This window comes from Mirounga leonina, unplaced genomic scaffold (assembly GCF_011800145.1).
Source record: "Mirounga leonina isolate KUSES-001 unplaced genomic scaffold, KU_Mleo_1.0 Mir_153, whole genome shotgun sequence".
In the NCBI taxonomy this organism is placed as follows: domain Eukaryota; kingdom Metazoa; phylum Chordata; class Mammalia; order Carnivora; family Phocidae; genus Mirounga; species Mirounga leonina.
This window is the reverse complement of record NW_023270387.1, coordinates 27,341,810-27,358,215: the sequence shown is the minus strand read 5'-3', so window position 1 is coordinate 27,358,215 and position 16,406 is coordinate 27,341,810. Positions and strand designations below refer to the sequence as shown.

The following is a 16,406-nucleotide window of genomic DNA, read 5'->3' as shown; positions in this document are numbered from 1 at the left end:
AAATAAACCAACACACTCTTTATATATGTGAATATATGTATGTAAGGAGTGAGATGTGGAAGAAGTAGCCAGAATGTTTCCAAATTAAGGACATCATTTGTTCACATGTTTAAGCATGCTTATTTCATTTTTGTAGTTTGAAAAGCAGCAAATAAAGAAAATTTAGAAAATTCTTCCTGCTGTCCTTTGAAAGCATCTAATTATCAGCCCAACCTCAAGGTTGCCAGGACCTGCTGAATGATAGGTGGACCTGTGCATAAGACTTCTGTGATTGGAAGCTAGTATTATTTCTATGTGTCCTACCAACCAGGGAAAGTACTTTGCTAGACAGAGCACTTTCGCTTTTCTACAGAATCTATCATGTTAGTGCTCCAGTATTATTCTGCTCCCATGACCATCAGGCTGTGTCAGGCTGGCCACATTGCTAAGGGAAATCAGCATGTCCAAATGTGCATGATCTCTCCTCCATTGCCAGTGTCCTTGGCGTTCTCATCCTCTGAGCCTTGTCAGAAGGATCTCTGCTTTCGGTCAAAATGGGATCAGATTTGGTGAGATATGGCAACTTTTTTTCTGTTTTCTCAGGTGGAGGTGCTGGATTCATGTCCCTTGTGCCCAGAAGGTTGGCCTCATACCTCTTTGCTAGGACTTCTCCAGAGAGCAGTGCAGGTGTAATTGTACCTTCCTCTTTGCCCAGATACTGCAACTCAGGTTCAGACTAACGCAATGAGTGGCAGGTGGGCACACCTAGGGCCCTTTAACTACCTCCTTTTTTGCAATCCACATTTATAATGGATTCTCTTCTCTCTATTTTCTTGGGGTTTTTTTTTGTTTTGTTTTGTTTGTTTGTTTTTTAAGAGAGAGAGAGGGATGAGCAGTGGGGAGGGACAGAGGGAGAGGGAGGGAGTAAGCAGGCTCCATGCCCAACACAGAGCCCTACTCAGGGCTCAGTCTCATGACCCTGAGATCATGATCTGAGCAGAAACCAAGAGTCAGACGCTTAACCTGTTGAGCCACCCAGGTGCCCCTCTCCTCTCTTTTTTCTTTCCACAGATTATAGGATCATGGTGCACATATGCAAATTTTCTTTCTGACCAGCAGGTCTATTTATTTCTGCATTAAACTTGAGAGACTGCAAGTCATACACACCAAAAAACAAATTCTACTTGCATTCATAGCTTCCAGTTGTAGGGAAGAGTGGATGTGAGGTATGAGGGGGTAGAGGTTAGCTCTTTACCATGATGATGACTGAGGTGACATCAGCCATATTGTTCTCATGAAGGGGTGGTGGCGGTAAGAGGGGAAAGGAATGCTGCCTGACCACTTTCTTCTTCCTTCTGCTGACATCTTCAGAGGTAGCCATGGCTTCCTCAAAAATTGTTGGCTTTCAAAGGTTAATTTTATCAATCTGTGTTATAAATTGTAGTTTGCAGGCTTTGGGTAGCTTAAGGGTACAAGGAGTTTATCAATACCAGGGAAGGCTGGAGGTAAATATGTTCACTTTTTGACTAACAACAGGTTAGGTATTTGCTTTGTGGATTATCTGTGACCCATTTGAAATACTGATCCACTTTTCTCACCCTTATGCCCCTGGGCCACCTCTCCCACAAGGTGGTAAATGTGCTCAAGAAATATAAACTAATTTTCATATAAGCCTGTGGGGGAAAAAAAGATGGAAAGCAAATATAAAGCAAAGATATTCACATAATATGCTCCTAAATAAAATAGAGATGATTTTATATCATTGGTTCTTCAGGATGATTCAGGCCACTGTTACCCTATATTTAGGAAGTTTCATCAATAATTGATTGTTTCCTTTTAGCATTGTGTTATGTTGTTTTATTTAGTCCTCAAAATACAGCAGCCACATTTATAATGCAGTCTCTCAACACTCTCTTCCTCTCTCCCCCACCTCCGTTCCTTAATGTTTCCCTCCCCGTTTTCCTCCCCCCTTCCCCCACATCTTCCCTCTCCTCTCCCCACACCCCTCACTTACAGGTGTACCATAGATGACCGAGTCACCCGTGTGGCCTGGCTAAACCGCAGCACCATCCTCTATGCTGGGAATGACAAATGGTCCATAGACCCTCGTGTGATCATCCTGGTCAACACACCAACCCAGTACAGCATCATGATCCAGAATGTGGATGTATATGATGAGGGCCCATACACCTGCTCTGTGCAGACAGACAACCACCCTAAAACTTCCCGGGTCCACCTCATAGTGCAAGGTGAGTCACAGCTGGATCTGGGGGTTAGTGGTCCTGTCGATGATGGAAGGGAGGCATAATCTCAGTCTTTGTTTCTACTCATGTATGAAGACATGAAAAACGTTTTCCTCTATGGAACCCCAAGGTTGAGTGTTATGTTTTGGATTCCTTCCCATCTGCTGGGTTCTTGACTAAGTACTGAATATCTTCACAGTTTCTCAATTTTATCTCTGGTCCTTCTGTTCTTATTAAAATAAGTTGTTTGGCGTGTGCTGGTTGAACTGTTAAGTTACTTAGCACTTTGGAGTTGGGCAAGACATACTAAAAAATAGAGATATTACTATTCTCTGTGCCTTTTAATTACCTTTCATAGGATTATTTCATAATAAGAGGTTAATAACATCGATGTGAAGTTATGTGCCTTGTGACGGGCTTTTGCATGGTTGTTGGGTATGCATGTTCCAGAAGGGGTTCTGGGACCTGGGTCAAGTCCTCCCTGGTATGAAGCCTGGGTCTGTGCATCCCTTTAGCCTACAATGGAGCTGAGATTAAGAAGGACATTAGTCAAAACACTATCTCCAGGTCTATGTCAGAAATATATCTATATAATTTTTTAAAAGAGGAGGTTTCTCTAACATCCTCCCTCATTCTCCCTTTAAAAATCTGTGTCAGTATACCCAAGCATATTATTCAATAGTTTTTCATTAGAATTTCACAATGTAGGAAAAAAATAAGGCTGAAGAAATGTCAGATTCCCAGTTATCAACTATTAAATATTAAGAATTAAAAAACACATTCAAATAGCAGCTATGAGAATTTGGGAGCCATTGTAAAACAAGGCAGCAATACAAATGAACTTATTTTAAGCTGCCCCCAATTAACATCACCCCCCTGCCCCCGCCATCACTATGTAAAGCAGTTTCTGTCAGGTATTGACTCATGGTAGCAATGAAGGCTAGGGAGACTACTTCCCATCGCCCAGTGCCATAGCTTCCTCCTCTAAAGAGAGGTTTGGGTGGACCTTTCTCAGAATCTCCTACACTGACCTGTTGGAGTCACACACGGAGCTCTCAGAAGGAGTCCCTGGGTGTGATTCAGTCTTAATAAGTGCCTTTTATCAGATCGCATCTGCAGTAGGCTCAACAATTTTTTTTCAGTTTGTGAAATGTGTGCGGCATCTTGGCTTAGCTAATGTGGATGTCCTCACCTTCGCTTTACTAAAGAATATAATTTTGCTCATTTCAGTTGGTTTCATGGAGAGTTTAAGTAGAGGTTAGTGTCTTCTCACACTTCTGTCACTTGTAGAATTCAGGGGGGCCATCGCTTTCTTTTGGCTAGCACAGCTCTTTGCTAGGTCTCCGGCTCTGTGGGCCGTTTGTTACAGCATGTGCAGGACCAGAGATCAGTCCGCTGCAGCTCTGTTCCGCAGCAGGCCCTGGTGCTGCCATATTGCTTGAAGCCCAATCTGAGTTCAGCCTTCCAGCCCTTCTCTCCTCCCCGAGGGCTTTCAGATGCCCACATCAGCCTGCATTCGACAGATATCTGTACACTCAGCTGTTTCCATTCTCCATACCTGTCCCACCGAGGGGCATGGCTTGGTAATAATCACTGCTTTGGAGCTACAAGATGGCCTGCCATCTGGAGATCAAGACAACTGTCATGTCTGATGCTTTTTCTCAGAGGCTGGTAGTGGTGCTTGGTGAGATCAGTTATCTGAGATGAGCTGGAATGTCTGTTGAAAGTTCCTAGGGGTGCAGAAAACAAGGGAGTGTGAATTCTCACTACCCCGCCTGCCACCTGGGCTTGGCTCCAGAGGAGCTGAAATTCTCAGTGTTGGAAGTGACGCCTCCATGGCACCTTCGTGGCCTTGACAGCAAAGTTATCTTCAAATTCAGGAAATGCAGCACTGAAATAAAAAAGAACTGTCAGGCACTCTACAGAAACAGACTCAAACAGAACAAGGCTATCACTTTTTAGGAAATAAGACAGATTGTGTAAGCATGTCCAAGTCAATATAGGCCATAAAGGGCTAGTGATCCGGAGCTTCGGGGATAATGCACTTCATAAGGCCCATGGAACAATTCCTTGGGCTGGATATGGAAGCCAGTGGTGTCTCCCTGTGGGCCTCATAGGTTTGGGTCAGAAAGAGTCTGAGAACAGGCAAGAGCAGAGCAGTGAAATGACTTCAATTTCAGAGGTCAGTTCCTCACAGTCTCCACATTTCAGACCAAGTGACTGTTGTAGCTCTGGGTGGCTGAGGTGGCCTGTGAAATCCAATGCAGGGAAGGCGGAGGTAAAAGGAGACAACCTTCCCGTGGAACACTTAGCAGATGGATCTTTCCATTTATTGAGAGGTAAAAGGAAGGCCCACAGGGAGCTACATTCTCTTCTGTCTTGGTTAACAATGGGGCAACTTGTTCTTTGTTTGGAGACCAGTTGAATTTCTAGTGGGTAGAAGCAGAGACCCTACTGCTCAATTAGAAAGAAGTCTAAGAGTCCTCCTTCTTCCCAGCACCTATCAGCTTTTGTCCAGTCTATAGATTAATTTTTCAGACTTAGTGTTAGTTCAGGTTTGATAAAGATAATGAAAGTTTCCTAATCCTCTTAAAGAAGACTTAATCTGACTGAGTAGAAAGCTTTTGGAATACAATAAGGCATGTATAAAACTGAGGCCTAATCTTGCCTTTAATTTCAAACTGCTGATGGGTATTGATTTTGCAATGAGAAAAACTGAAAAATTTCCGAGCTGCAACTTGTCTGTTTAGAGAGAGAGAGAGAAAGGTGTTTATTTATTTTCCATCCATTTGAGGATGTTAGAATCTCATCACCTCTGCCAACCAAGTGCCATTAGCAGAAGGGAGAGCAACCCCACAGGGTCCTGGTTTTGTTGCTCCCTGCTTCTGCAATGTGAGGAACTCAGACATGCTCTGTCACTAACCTCGGAGCCTGTCCTTTGCTGTTTTATAAGGTAGCCTTTGCCACATATCTGATGGGATTAATTTCTAAGTCTTCTGTGAGAGAAGAAGCTCTGTTTGTTAAAAAATTATCACTGATACCCAAGGCACATCTTGGCCATGGAGGGGATAATTTTAAAGCACCATGTGAGTATGTATGATAATGTGACCTAGACTGTGGACCTAGGTTTTAAGAAAATCCAGAGCAAGAGAGAAGTGGTGCTGTGGAGTCAGATTGGTCAGGTAGGAAAATCAACCCTGTATGGGATGGACTGATGTGGAGGAGCCAGATTAGCAGGGAATAGGTTACTGCCATCACTCAAAAGCTGGGACATGAGTGGGCTGTAGGTCTACCTGTGAAGAGGGAGAAGGTTCCTCCAGGAGATACTATCCAAGGGAATTGGGAGGATTAATCTTAACGCCTTGAAAGAGGAAGGATTAAAAGGATATCACCTACATTTTTGAGTTTGGGGAAACGTTGAAAGCCTGGCTAGTAATCCACTGGCCAATGGAATTAGGATCCTGTGCCGCTAGGATAGGAAAGCATTAGTCTTGCTAGGTTTAGGGATAAGGAAAGCACAGACATTACACAGGTCCTATAGAGCTAAGGTGTAACTCAGGATCAGAAGAGGTATATTTGAGATTTATCATGACTCTTCTAATAGGAGAGTAGGTAAGATTTCTGAGATTAACTATTCCTACAGAACAGCAGGAACCACAGTTTATTTATATCTATCCCCAGCACATAGCACACTGTGTGAGGCATACTAGGCATTCAGCAAATGTTTGTAAAATGAATGGAGGGGCAGATTGATACAGCAAATGAAATGGCATATGAAGGCAGTGACCATAAAGCCCCTTCAAGCAGATAGGGGTGGGGAATGAGTCAGACACTGTCCAGATGACTTGGAGTGGGCAGTAATTGGGAACAGTTTGCTGGAGGGATGAGGGTCTTCAGTGTGATAAGCTTAAGAGACACACCAGGGATAACATGCATTTATTTAGCTCTCTATAGCACTGGTCACAATCTTTGTCTCGTTTGACCCTTACAACAAGCCCTGGGAGGCTGCAGTGCAGTGACTCTTCTCTTCATTTTGCAAATTAGATAACTACAGCTCATGGAGGTTAAGAGAGCAGCCAGGGTCTCCAGTGAGTAAGTAATAGAGCTGGGGCTTGAACCATGGCCATAGGACTCCAAGATCAGTATCTCTCCAGCATACTCCAGCACCTCCTATGCCAACCGTATCTGAGGTTAGTTCCCTAATATAGATCCCTGGGAAATTTTCAGTTATCCTTTCTTCTTCGCCCCCTTTTTCCCTGCTACTGATATTGCATTGTACCAGCAGAGATTGAGGACAAAGCTCAAGAAGAAAATTAGCAGTGGAAGTGGGATGCCAACGCTACAATAAATGGTGTAGAGAGGCAGAGAGAGGCAAAGAAGATAATTAATTTACTAGTAGCTCATCCCTCCGGGGATACACGTTTTAAATGTTACCTCTTTATCCTATGTAAGTACTGAAAACTCTGCCCCTCTAAGAATCCAGTATCTAATTGTGATTCTAACTGTCATGAAGTCTTCAGCACTCTGAAACTCCATGGATATCCTTGTGTCACCATGGTTGCTGTCCTTGTCCAGGATAGATCGGCAAGAAGATAGGCTGTCTCTTTGCTTCTTGGATATTGACATTTTCTGTCTGCTCTCTTGGCTAGTTCAGAAATCTGTTTACTACCAGGTATTTCTTTTCATGGAATTGACTCCTCTTGCTCAGCCCAATTGTATGCAAATGGCTAGAAATGGTGAATTATGTGTATATTTCTCACATCTGAGACTCTACAGCAAGCTCATGCAATTTCTGTGTCTGCAAAAGACTTGAGTCTTTGAGCCTGGAGTCCGTTCAGGTGAGACTGTTTGGTACCCAACATTGAGTTTAGAAGGTGGAGAAGTCTGATCTGCCAACCAGTCCAGTGGTAGATTCTGCTGATCACCAGCCAACTTCTGCACTGGGCACATGAAGCATAAACCTTAGCTCAGTTGATCCTCAGACCAAACCGACAAAGTCTACATCAGATTCACATTTTAAAAATAAGGAACCTGAGGCTTAGAGAGATTAAAACTTTGCCCAAAGATGATGGCACTATTAAATGCTTTAAATTCCCTTCACAAATTGTCCTGTAAAACAGCTATCAAAATACAGTTAAAGCACTTGACTTGCATTATCTCTTCTGATTATTCTTCACAAAAGCCCTGGGAGACAGAACAGAAAATCACCACATTCCGGGGCAACTGGGTGGCTCAGTCAGTTAAACGTCCAGCTCTTGATTTTGGCCCCAGGTCATTATCTCAGGGTCGTGAGATCAAGCCCCACATCTGTCCACTTGAGATTCTCTCTCTCTCCCTCTCCCTCTGCACCACCCCCGACGCATGTTCTCCCTCTCTCTCAAAAAAAAAAAAAAAAAAAAAAAGTCACCACATTCCAAAAAAAGAAATTGAGATTCAAAGTCGAGGTCATTTGTCCAAGTCCTGCTCCCCAGTAAGTGGCAAAGCACCTCTTCAGGCCAGGTGTCGTGATTCTAGATCCGGTATGTTCACACACCAGCCTGCTAACTCCTAGTTAAGCAAAAGGACAGGTAAATGTTACTATTTGTGAGAAAAATAGAACAAGTTCTGAGGTGCTGCTAAGAAGAGTGGATACCCAGGAGCCTGTTGCTGGCAATGCTGAGGCCCGAGGGGCCAGAGAGCAGATGGGCCGGGCCCCGGCAGAGTTTTTCCTGCGGGCAGGGGAGGGAGCCCTGCCCACAGGTCACAGTTGTGCCAAGGGCCAACCTATTTTCAGATCTTCCTTTGCAACTAACCTCTTTTTTCAAGCTATTTTCTCCTCTTCTCCCAAATATTACAGTCATTTAAATTAACATGTGTAATTTTGGGCCTAAAGAGAAGCAGGCAGTCAACCTGAAATAAATTTAATTTATTCAGCCTCTATTTTAAATTATAATCACACTTGTTCTTCACAGAGACAGGGTAGAAATGTGGAAAAGAACACGACTGGGTGTGAAAAAACTCATTCCGCAGCCTGAGTTCAGCTCCTGACATCCAGGCCTGTATTTGTAGGATGTTCCCTTCCTGGCTTCTTATCCTGGGGTGACGAATAAAATGCAATGTACTTGATTTTATTTAGGTACACATATGCATACCTTAATCTTATATATTATTCAAATATATATATTTGTGTTTGAAACTAAGATTCTGGAAAAGGTTCTATAAATTGCAAATTCTGTGTATATGTGCAAATAAAGCACACAAGCCAAAGGGTCCACAGTACAAAATAAGTATAAGACCTTCTCTGGGCTTCGTTTTGTTGGTTTTGAAATGGAAGGGTTGAAGAAATGGTAAGGAAGTCCTTTCTAGTTACTACATTTTATGATTTATTAATGTAATTTCTCTGGAGGATTTTCGTATAGCCAGGCATCGCTGTACTCTCCAGCTTTTCGTCCTTTACCCACTGATGGGGAAATCAGAGAGTTTGCTCTTGCTGTCTTTCTCATTCATATTTTCTTCAGAACCCTTAAGATTTGAGGTCCTCTTGCTAACACCATTTTTAGTGGTGACTCTGAGCACAGCTCACCCACACCGGCAGTGGCTCCCTTTTTGGTTACAGAGGGTGGAAAAGAAAGACATCCTCTCCTTCCCTGTTCCACTCTGACATTGGTAGCCCCACAACCCACACAAATAGTGTTAAACATGCTAACATTCTTATTAAGGGCTGGGTAAATTGAGAAGGCCACTACGACTTAGAGGGGATCAGGAATGAAGTTGTTGCCCTCAGAATGCCCCCAGCACACAATAAAGGAAGATTCTCAAGGGTCATATTCCACCAGAAAGGTATCCCCACTCCAGCTCCCTCCACACTTGACCAGGCCTCCTGCCTCAGGGTTGGAATGAGGCACACACTCCCACTCTCCATTCCAAGATCCTATCCCTTCCCTCAGATTGGGTCACTCAGCTCTTACCTGAATGTGACAGCCACGTAGCTGGAATAGAATTGAGGCTCACTCTACCCAGTCTCCAGTTTGCCACGCCTCTCACGACATCATGTGTAGTTTGTGACAACACAATCCAGCACACATTTTGTAAAAAAGAATATGTCTCCTTTTATCAAGTCTCTACCCCTGTTGTTGTAAGGAGAAATATGGGGCTTTGTTCTCTTCTGTTTAGAAGTTAAGATCATCACACACACACACAGTCACACACACAGTCACACGTACATGCATACCCAGTTTGCACACGTGTCATGGCTATTTCTGTTGTGGCCTGTGGAATTCCATCCTGCCCTCCATTATATATGTAGGCTCAGCCTCCCTCTAGAAGGAAATGGGGGGATATGTGTTCAATTCCTCCTGTAACACTTATAATGTTTTAGTTATAGGAATAAGGAAGAGTTGGATTTTCCAAGGGGAATGAGACCAAGCAAAATTTGACGTTGGATGAACACATTGTCAGGGCTGGAGATGGTTTGACCCAGTCTGCTAAGGGGGCAACATTTTCATTTGAGACCCCTGGCTTTAAAAGTGTGTGGGTTTAGGGATCCCTGGGTGGCTTAGTCAGTTAAGTGTCTGACTCTTGGTTTTGGCTCAGGTCATGATCTCAGGGTCCTGAGATCAAGCCCCACGTCAGGCTCTGAGCTCAGTGCAGAATGTGCTTGTCCCTCTCCCTCTACTCCCACCTCCCAACTCTCTCTCTCTCTCTCAAATAAATAAATAAAATATTTAAAAATAAATAAAAATAAATAAAAGTGTACGGGCTTGTTTTGAGGCAAAGACAAGAGACTTCCACATGATCTAAGATGGTGCCAGTCCTGGAACCTAGTTTGGTGACATACAGAAGCCAGATAGAGAAGTGGCAGGGCCTGGGGCTGTCCCCTGCCTTATTTTCAAGAGAATTAAATACATGGAACAGTCATAAAGTCTGTTCTCAAAATCATCACTGATGTGGAGATGGAGGAGAAAATGAAATGCGTGTTATATTCTACTCAATTTGCATGGTGATCTCAGCTCATTTCCTAAGAGTCTAGTCTGTCCATAGTTCAAGTAAATACAAGGAGATCTTTCCTGTTGTGAGCAGAGGAAACAATCACATTTTAGAAGAAGGTAAATTATTAATGTTCATAAATTCCCCTAATTAAAGTTCGTCATGACCCTTGTATAGTCAGGATCCTACACAAGTTTTCAAATTTCAACACCTGCAATATTAGTCAAAGCTTAGCATCAGAATAATCTGTGAATTCAGAATAGCGATCTTTTCCTATATGGAGCCCATGCACACACATTTGGAGAGTCTGACTTGTAGTCCAAAACCTGGAGTTGAGTCCCTGGTTAACAAGGTTTCCCTTAGATACACTGTCTTGGCAAAAATAACTATCCTTTGTACTTATCTCAGTTTGGCTTCTCATAAAGATATCAAAGAGGCTTCGACTATTTACTCACTAATAATTCCCCTCTATAGGTATAGAAAACGAAGAGTAATAGAAGTGACGTAAAATAGGGCGCCTGGGTGGCTCAGTTGGTTAAGCGACTGCCTTCGGCTCAGGTCATGATCCTGGAGTCCCTGGATCGAGTCCCACATCGGGCTCCCTGCTCGGCAGGGAGCCTGCTTCTGCCTCTGACCCTCCCCCCTCTAAGTGCTCTCTCTCTCTCATTCTCTCTGTCTCAAATAAATAAATAAAATCTTAAAAAAAAAAAAAAAAGAAGTGACGTAAAATAATCACAAGGAAAGCTGTCAAGGATTTGTTTTTTAATAATCACAAATCATGGCTCTCATGCACGGAGTCCCTAGAATGGCAGCCCATTTTACAGACACAGTCCTATTCTGTTTTCCAGTTAGCCCCAGAAGGTTGGGGATGTATTTTCCTACTTTTTTGAATAAGGAAATGAAGTCTCAGAAAGGCTGAGGAAGTTGCCTTGCATCACCAGCTGTGATTTCAGCTGTGCTCAGTCTGTAGGCAGAGCCCACATTGAACCTCCATGTGGAACTTCTTGATTCCATCCCTTTTCTATTGGCAGGCCAGCCTGCCACTGCAGATCATTTACAGTACATGTGCTCTCCTTGCCAGGTTGTTTCTGGTTGAAGGATTTCAGTCTAATATCTCTGCACTTAGGATCTTTCCTCCTTAAACCTTTTTCTCCTTGTTTGTCTTAGTAAGTACAACATCTTTCTTGAAGTTAATATCAGGTTTATATCATCCTGCTAAATTGACATTTCTGGTCCTTGATTGCTTCCATAATTCCCGCCTCCAGTTTCTGCTCCTTTCCAGAACTCTTCAGGTTGGGCATCTGTAGATGCCTTTGTATGTCCCATGCTGTACTTAGCTTCTTCACTCAAAAACTGGTTCCTCCTCTCTTAGTTCACATTCCTATTCATGCCCACACCATCCTTGTATAAAACTTTTGCTTAAGTTTTGACCCTTCTTTCTCTTTTGCTTCTCTGTCAAAGCAGGTGTGTCCAATAAAGTTATTACCTTCCCTTCTGTTCCCACAACCACCACCATCGAAATGCAGAATCTTACTTCTCAGTGACTTTTAAGTCACATCCTAATGGCTAGCCAAACCTCAGTCTCTGCCTCCTTATAATCCAGTTTAATGCCATTGTCTAAATACTCCAGATGCACCCATCTGATCATGTCATTTCCCTCTCCTCATAACTTTAGTGACTCCATATTGACGATGAAGTCAAATCCTCTTAGATCTCTTTTCCAAGTGCTAAGCAATTCATGGCCAAATCTACTTTCCACTCTGGCTTTCAATTATTCCGTCTGCATATCTTACACACAAGGTAGCCAGACTTGTCCTTGTAAAACCCCCACCCACAGTGCCCTGCCTTCTTTTTAATTTCTTACACTATCCATCTTTCTTGAATGTGTTTTTCTTTGGATTTCTATATTCTGCAGACCCTTTTGAGCAGCATTGTCCCATAGAGCTCTTACCTGCCCAATAGCCCTTTCGGTGATGATAGAAATGTTCTGTATCTGCACTGTGCAATGTGGTAGCCATTAGTCACAATTGGCTATTGAAAACTTGAGATGTGGCTAGTATGGATGATGAACTGAATTTTTAATATTATTTAATTATAATTAATTTAATTTAAAATAGCCGCACAGGCTAATGGTGATAATATTGAAGAGCACAGTTTTAGATTTTAAATATCCAAAGCCAAAGTCTTTTTTTGGAGTTCTAATACCATTTTACCTACACTTCTTTTTTTTTTTTTTAATGTAGCAGTTTTTGTGGTTTTTTTTTAAGATTTTATTTATTTATTTGACAGAGAGAGACACAGCAAGAGAGGGAACACAAGCAGGAGGAGCGGGAGAGGGAGAAGCAGGCTCCCCGCTGAGCGGGGAGCCCAATGCGGGGCTTGATCCCAGGACCCTGGGATCATGACCTGAGCCGAAGGCAGACGCTTAACAACTGAGCCACCCAGGCGTCCCTTTACCTACACTTCTTAAGATAGCTGAAAACTTTTTCTCTTATAGTTCAACTATTGGTGGATTTCACTCTTTCCCTCCTCTAGATTATAATTTCCTTGAAGGCAAGAGCCAGAGTTAGCTTCATAATTTTTTATATGAATGCAGTTTAAGGATTGTAATCTGAATTGGCATGACCAATGAACAAATTTATATTAAATGTTACTAATCCATAAGAATAATAACAAAATATCCTAAATTGGAGGCTACTGGAGACCATACCACAAAAAGCAACAACCTTGGATTTCTTACCTTTGTTTCCCTGTGCTTTGGATGGATTGCTGTCTACTGTAGGCACTGAAAACATTTCTATTTAATAGAGTTCTTAGTGAAACTTTTTTTTTTTTTTTTAATTTCAGAATTTAGAGTTCCTGGGGAAAGATCTGATGCAACCACTTTCTTTTAGTGCGTTGGAAATCACCTCCAAACAAGATGCCTTGGAGGGCAGCCCGGGCAGGCAGAGCTGGAAGTTCATGCACCCAGCCTGCTGCAATAAGCATAATGGGATGGGTGATGTCTTCTGATTGGCCAGCAAGCAGACATTAATGACCAGTTAGCAACTGTGTTCAGGTCAATTAATTTATATTTGTATTTTGCAAACTAAAAGTTGCCCTGTTAGATTATTGATTCTTTGTCCCTGTATTCAATTTGTTTTTAATTGCACCATTGCTGGGCCAAGCCCTCCCTCCTGGCAAGCTCACAATAAATCTGCCACCATCTCAACAATCAACAATAAATGTGTCTCTTCATGTCATTATTAATATGTCTCTTGGATTGGTTCATTACCACAGTTAACAGTTTATAAGAGCTGAATGGCACACTGCCAGGAGGATTCCTTTTCCCAAGGGTTATTTTGTCATGATAGGATTGATGTTCTCAGGGCTGCATGTGTCTGAGGAAAGGGGCCTGGGATTTAATTTAATATAGCGGGAATACCAGCTACCTAATCCTCTTTTTATCATAAACAGCTTTAGAAGAAGATACTATTGGAATAGAGATTTTACCCCCCCTTACAATTCTTCTTCTTCTCACTTCCTATTCTCTTTTTATCTTCTTAATTCCTTCTTAATTTCTCTTCAGATAGACTTTTCCCCCTCCAAAACAACATACCAGGTACATGGGTGATCTAAAATCCTCAAGTAAGGGAACACGGGTTCCCCAGGAGCTAGAGTTTTATGATCGTTAATATTGTTACTTGAAAGCAGAGGGGAGTTCCCTATATTTGATGTGTGAATGATGACTAACAAACCTACAGAAATATTGCATTCAGAATATTACCTTAATTGGCATCAGTATTGGAAAAAAATAAGCTTTATCTTAGACTAGAGGTAATCATTAATTATCTTATTTTTATTGGCTCTTTTAGGTAGTAGAATTTTTCAGGGGGAAAGTACAGATTTTAAATGAATTTAGAGGTTAGCAGAAGAGATTCTCTGTGTCCCAGAAATGCCAAGTGAGAAACCTGGATGGAGCAGAGAACGCTTTACAAAACTGCCACAGTGGCCTGAGATCTAATAACAGTCCAGACGTTTGTCATTTCCAAGGCACAAGTTGCTCGAGGACAAGAAATGTGACCTCCCTCAGACACAGAGTTAACAGTCAGTTTTGGGTTCTGGATATAGATTTTATACTTAATTTACTACTAACAACACCCACACACATAACTTCTGTCCTTTGCACAAAGTTCTCCCAAACAGATCTAACCGAGCTTATTGCAAGAGTGGGACATGGGGGAGAGGGGTGACTCCTGTTGTTTCACTGGATAGGAGTTCAAGTAGCTCAGGGGAGTGGATGGCAGGGGGAGTGGGGCCCGGGCCAAGAGGTTTAGGAAACCAAGAGACAAGGGAAAGAGATGGAAGAAGAACCAAGAGATGCTTGGGGGAGGGAGCCCCTGAAAATGCAGGGAGCAGAGAAAGGTGGAGAGGGGTCCAGAGAAAGGGACACAGGGGACAGAGGACATCTGCCCGATGGAGGTGAGAAATCCATAGGCCAAGCTCAGATGCCCTTGGCTCCTGAGGCTTTCCATGTGGGCTTCTCTAGTGCAACCTACGTTGTAAGTTGTTCGCAGGACAGCCTGCACTTTTCTCCACAAACGGCCTACCCTCCACTTGCTTCCCTGCTACTCTGCTTGAGCGCATTCAGCATGTCCTCTGCAAGAGGCTGAGAGACACTGAAGCAGTCACCCAGGTGGACCATCAGGCTCAGGCAAGACTTTGGAATTCCACCCTCTGCCCTCTTCCTGCTCCCCAGGCACCAACAGTGCAAACTGGTCACAGCTCAGGCAACTGAAGGTTGGGTTTATGTTTCCACAGTGCTCTAATACCAAGGGCAATCCAACAAAAAAGGCAGTGTTCGTGATAACCAAACCTTAATTAAAACATATACAGAAGAGCAACCCAGTTGCCTGCCTGCTTCCAGGTAGGAGGTGTGCACAACTTAGCTTGTTTTGCTGCTTCTTCTGAGACCTTAAATGAGTTACTTAAGCTAAGTTTCAGTGTCTTCACCTGTAAATTGTAGGAAATAAAGCCTGTCCTACCTCCTTCTTAAGACTGCTGTGCATGAAGTGGACAGCACTCCATACTTAAGTCTTGTGCAAAGAAAATATTATGATTATTTGTTTTAGGATGCTAGGCTAATTTCTGAAAATGCCTCTGAGTTTGCGTGACAGGCATGAAGTTAGGGCGATTCAGGAATACTTAGAACCATTCACCTCTACTCATCCTAATATAGTTTTAACACATAAAAATATAGCCACTGGCCTCATAGTGTTTTAATAAATCATGTTGGATTTTGTGGATAATGATGGAACTATGCCATCTTCTGAGTATATATAAATCTATGTGTTAGGCCTCCTATCCTTGAAGTTTTATGTCATTCTCCTTATTATTTTTAAATATTCTTCTCCTAACTATTTTTGATATTGTCATAATATTATAGTCTCACTTCCAAAAGGTACTTCTGAAAAAATATATATAATTATACTTAGTGAGAGAGGATTAAGGGATGAAGTAGACAACTTCGAGGCAAAAAAAAAAAAAGAAAGAACCACTGAATCATCATCAAAACTTTTGTCAAAGACTTTGTTTTCCTTAAGAACCTTCCGTGCTCGCATAAATATGACTTAATGTAAAGAAATGCAAAACTCGGTTACTTTCTGAAGATTACCTCTTTAAGGGGCCACTACCATATACCAATTGGCATAGCTTTATCTGTAATGAATTCCCCTTATTTCTATCACATCCAAAGTAAAATAAAATAAAATAAAATAAAATAATAAAAGTCTATGCTCCAGTTTTTTTTTTAAGTCCGTGGCTACAGCACCCCCGCTCCCCTGAAGTGCCCACTTTAAACACCCCACTGATTTGAGCTTTGGATGACAAGCTGTGAGCCCTGGCCATGGTTAATCCAAAGCACCAACAACTAGTAACAGAATCAGAAAACGCAAAATAGCTACTTGAGGAATAAAGCTTCCCAGTCCCTGGTTCCGCAACAGCAGGGTAGAAAGTGAGGGGACAGGAAAATCAAAGTTCCTTTAAAAAAAAATTATCACACATAGAGGCAAAATGTCCCCACAGCAGGAAGGAAAGTGGAAAACATACCAAATCAATCACCTTAAAAATAAGGCTTAAAATCTTCTACTACCTAAGATGTAGGTGGGGAGGGAAGAATGGGCCCAGCAGCTTGAAAATCTTTTATTAAACTGCATGCTGACTACACGGCACAAACAGGAA

The 16,406-nt window shown here is 42.4% G+C and overlaps 1 protein-coding gene across 1 annotated transcript in view; it reads left to right on the top strand.

The window, feature by feature from the left end:
• OPCML (opioid binding protein/cell adhesion molecule like) overlaps positions 1-16,406 on the top strand; it is a 490,752-nt gene that overhangs the window by 278,450 nt on the left and 195,896 nt on the right. Inside the window, exon 2 of the mRNA XM_035009317.1 lies at positions 1,996-2,228. Within this exon, the coding sequence (XP_034865208.1) occupies positions 1,996-2,228 (233 nt within the window). The remainder of the gene's footprint in view (positions 1-1,995; positions 2,229-16,406) is intronic.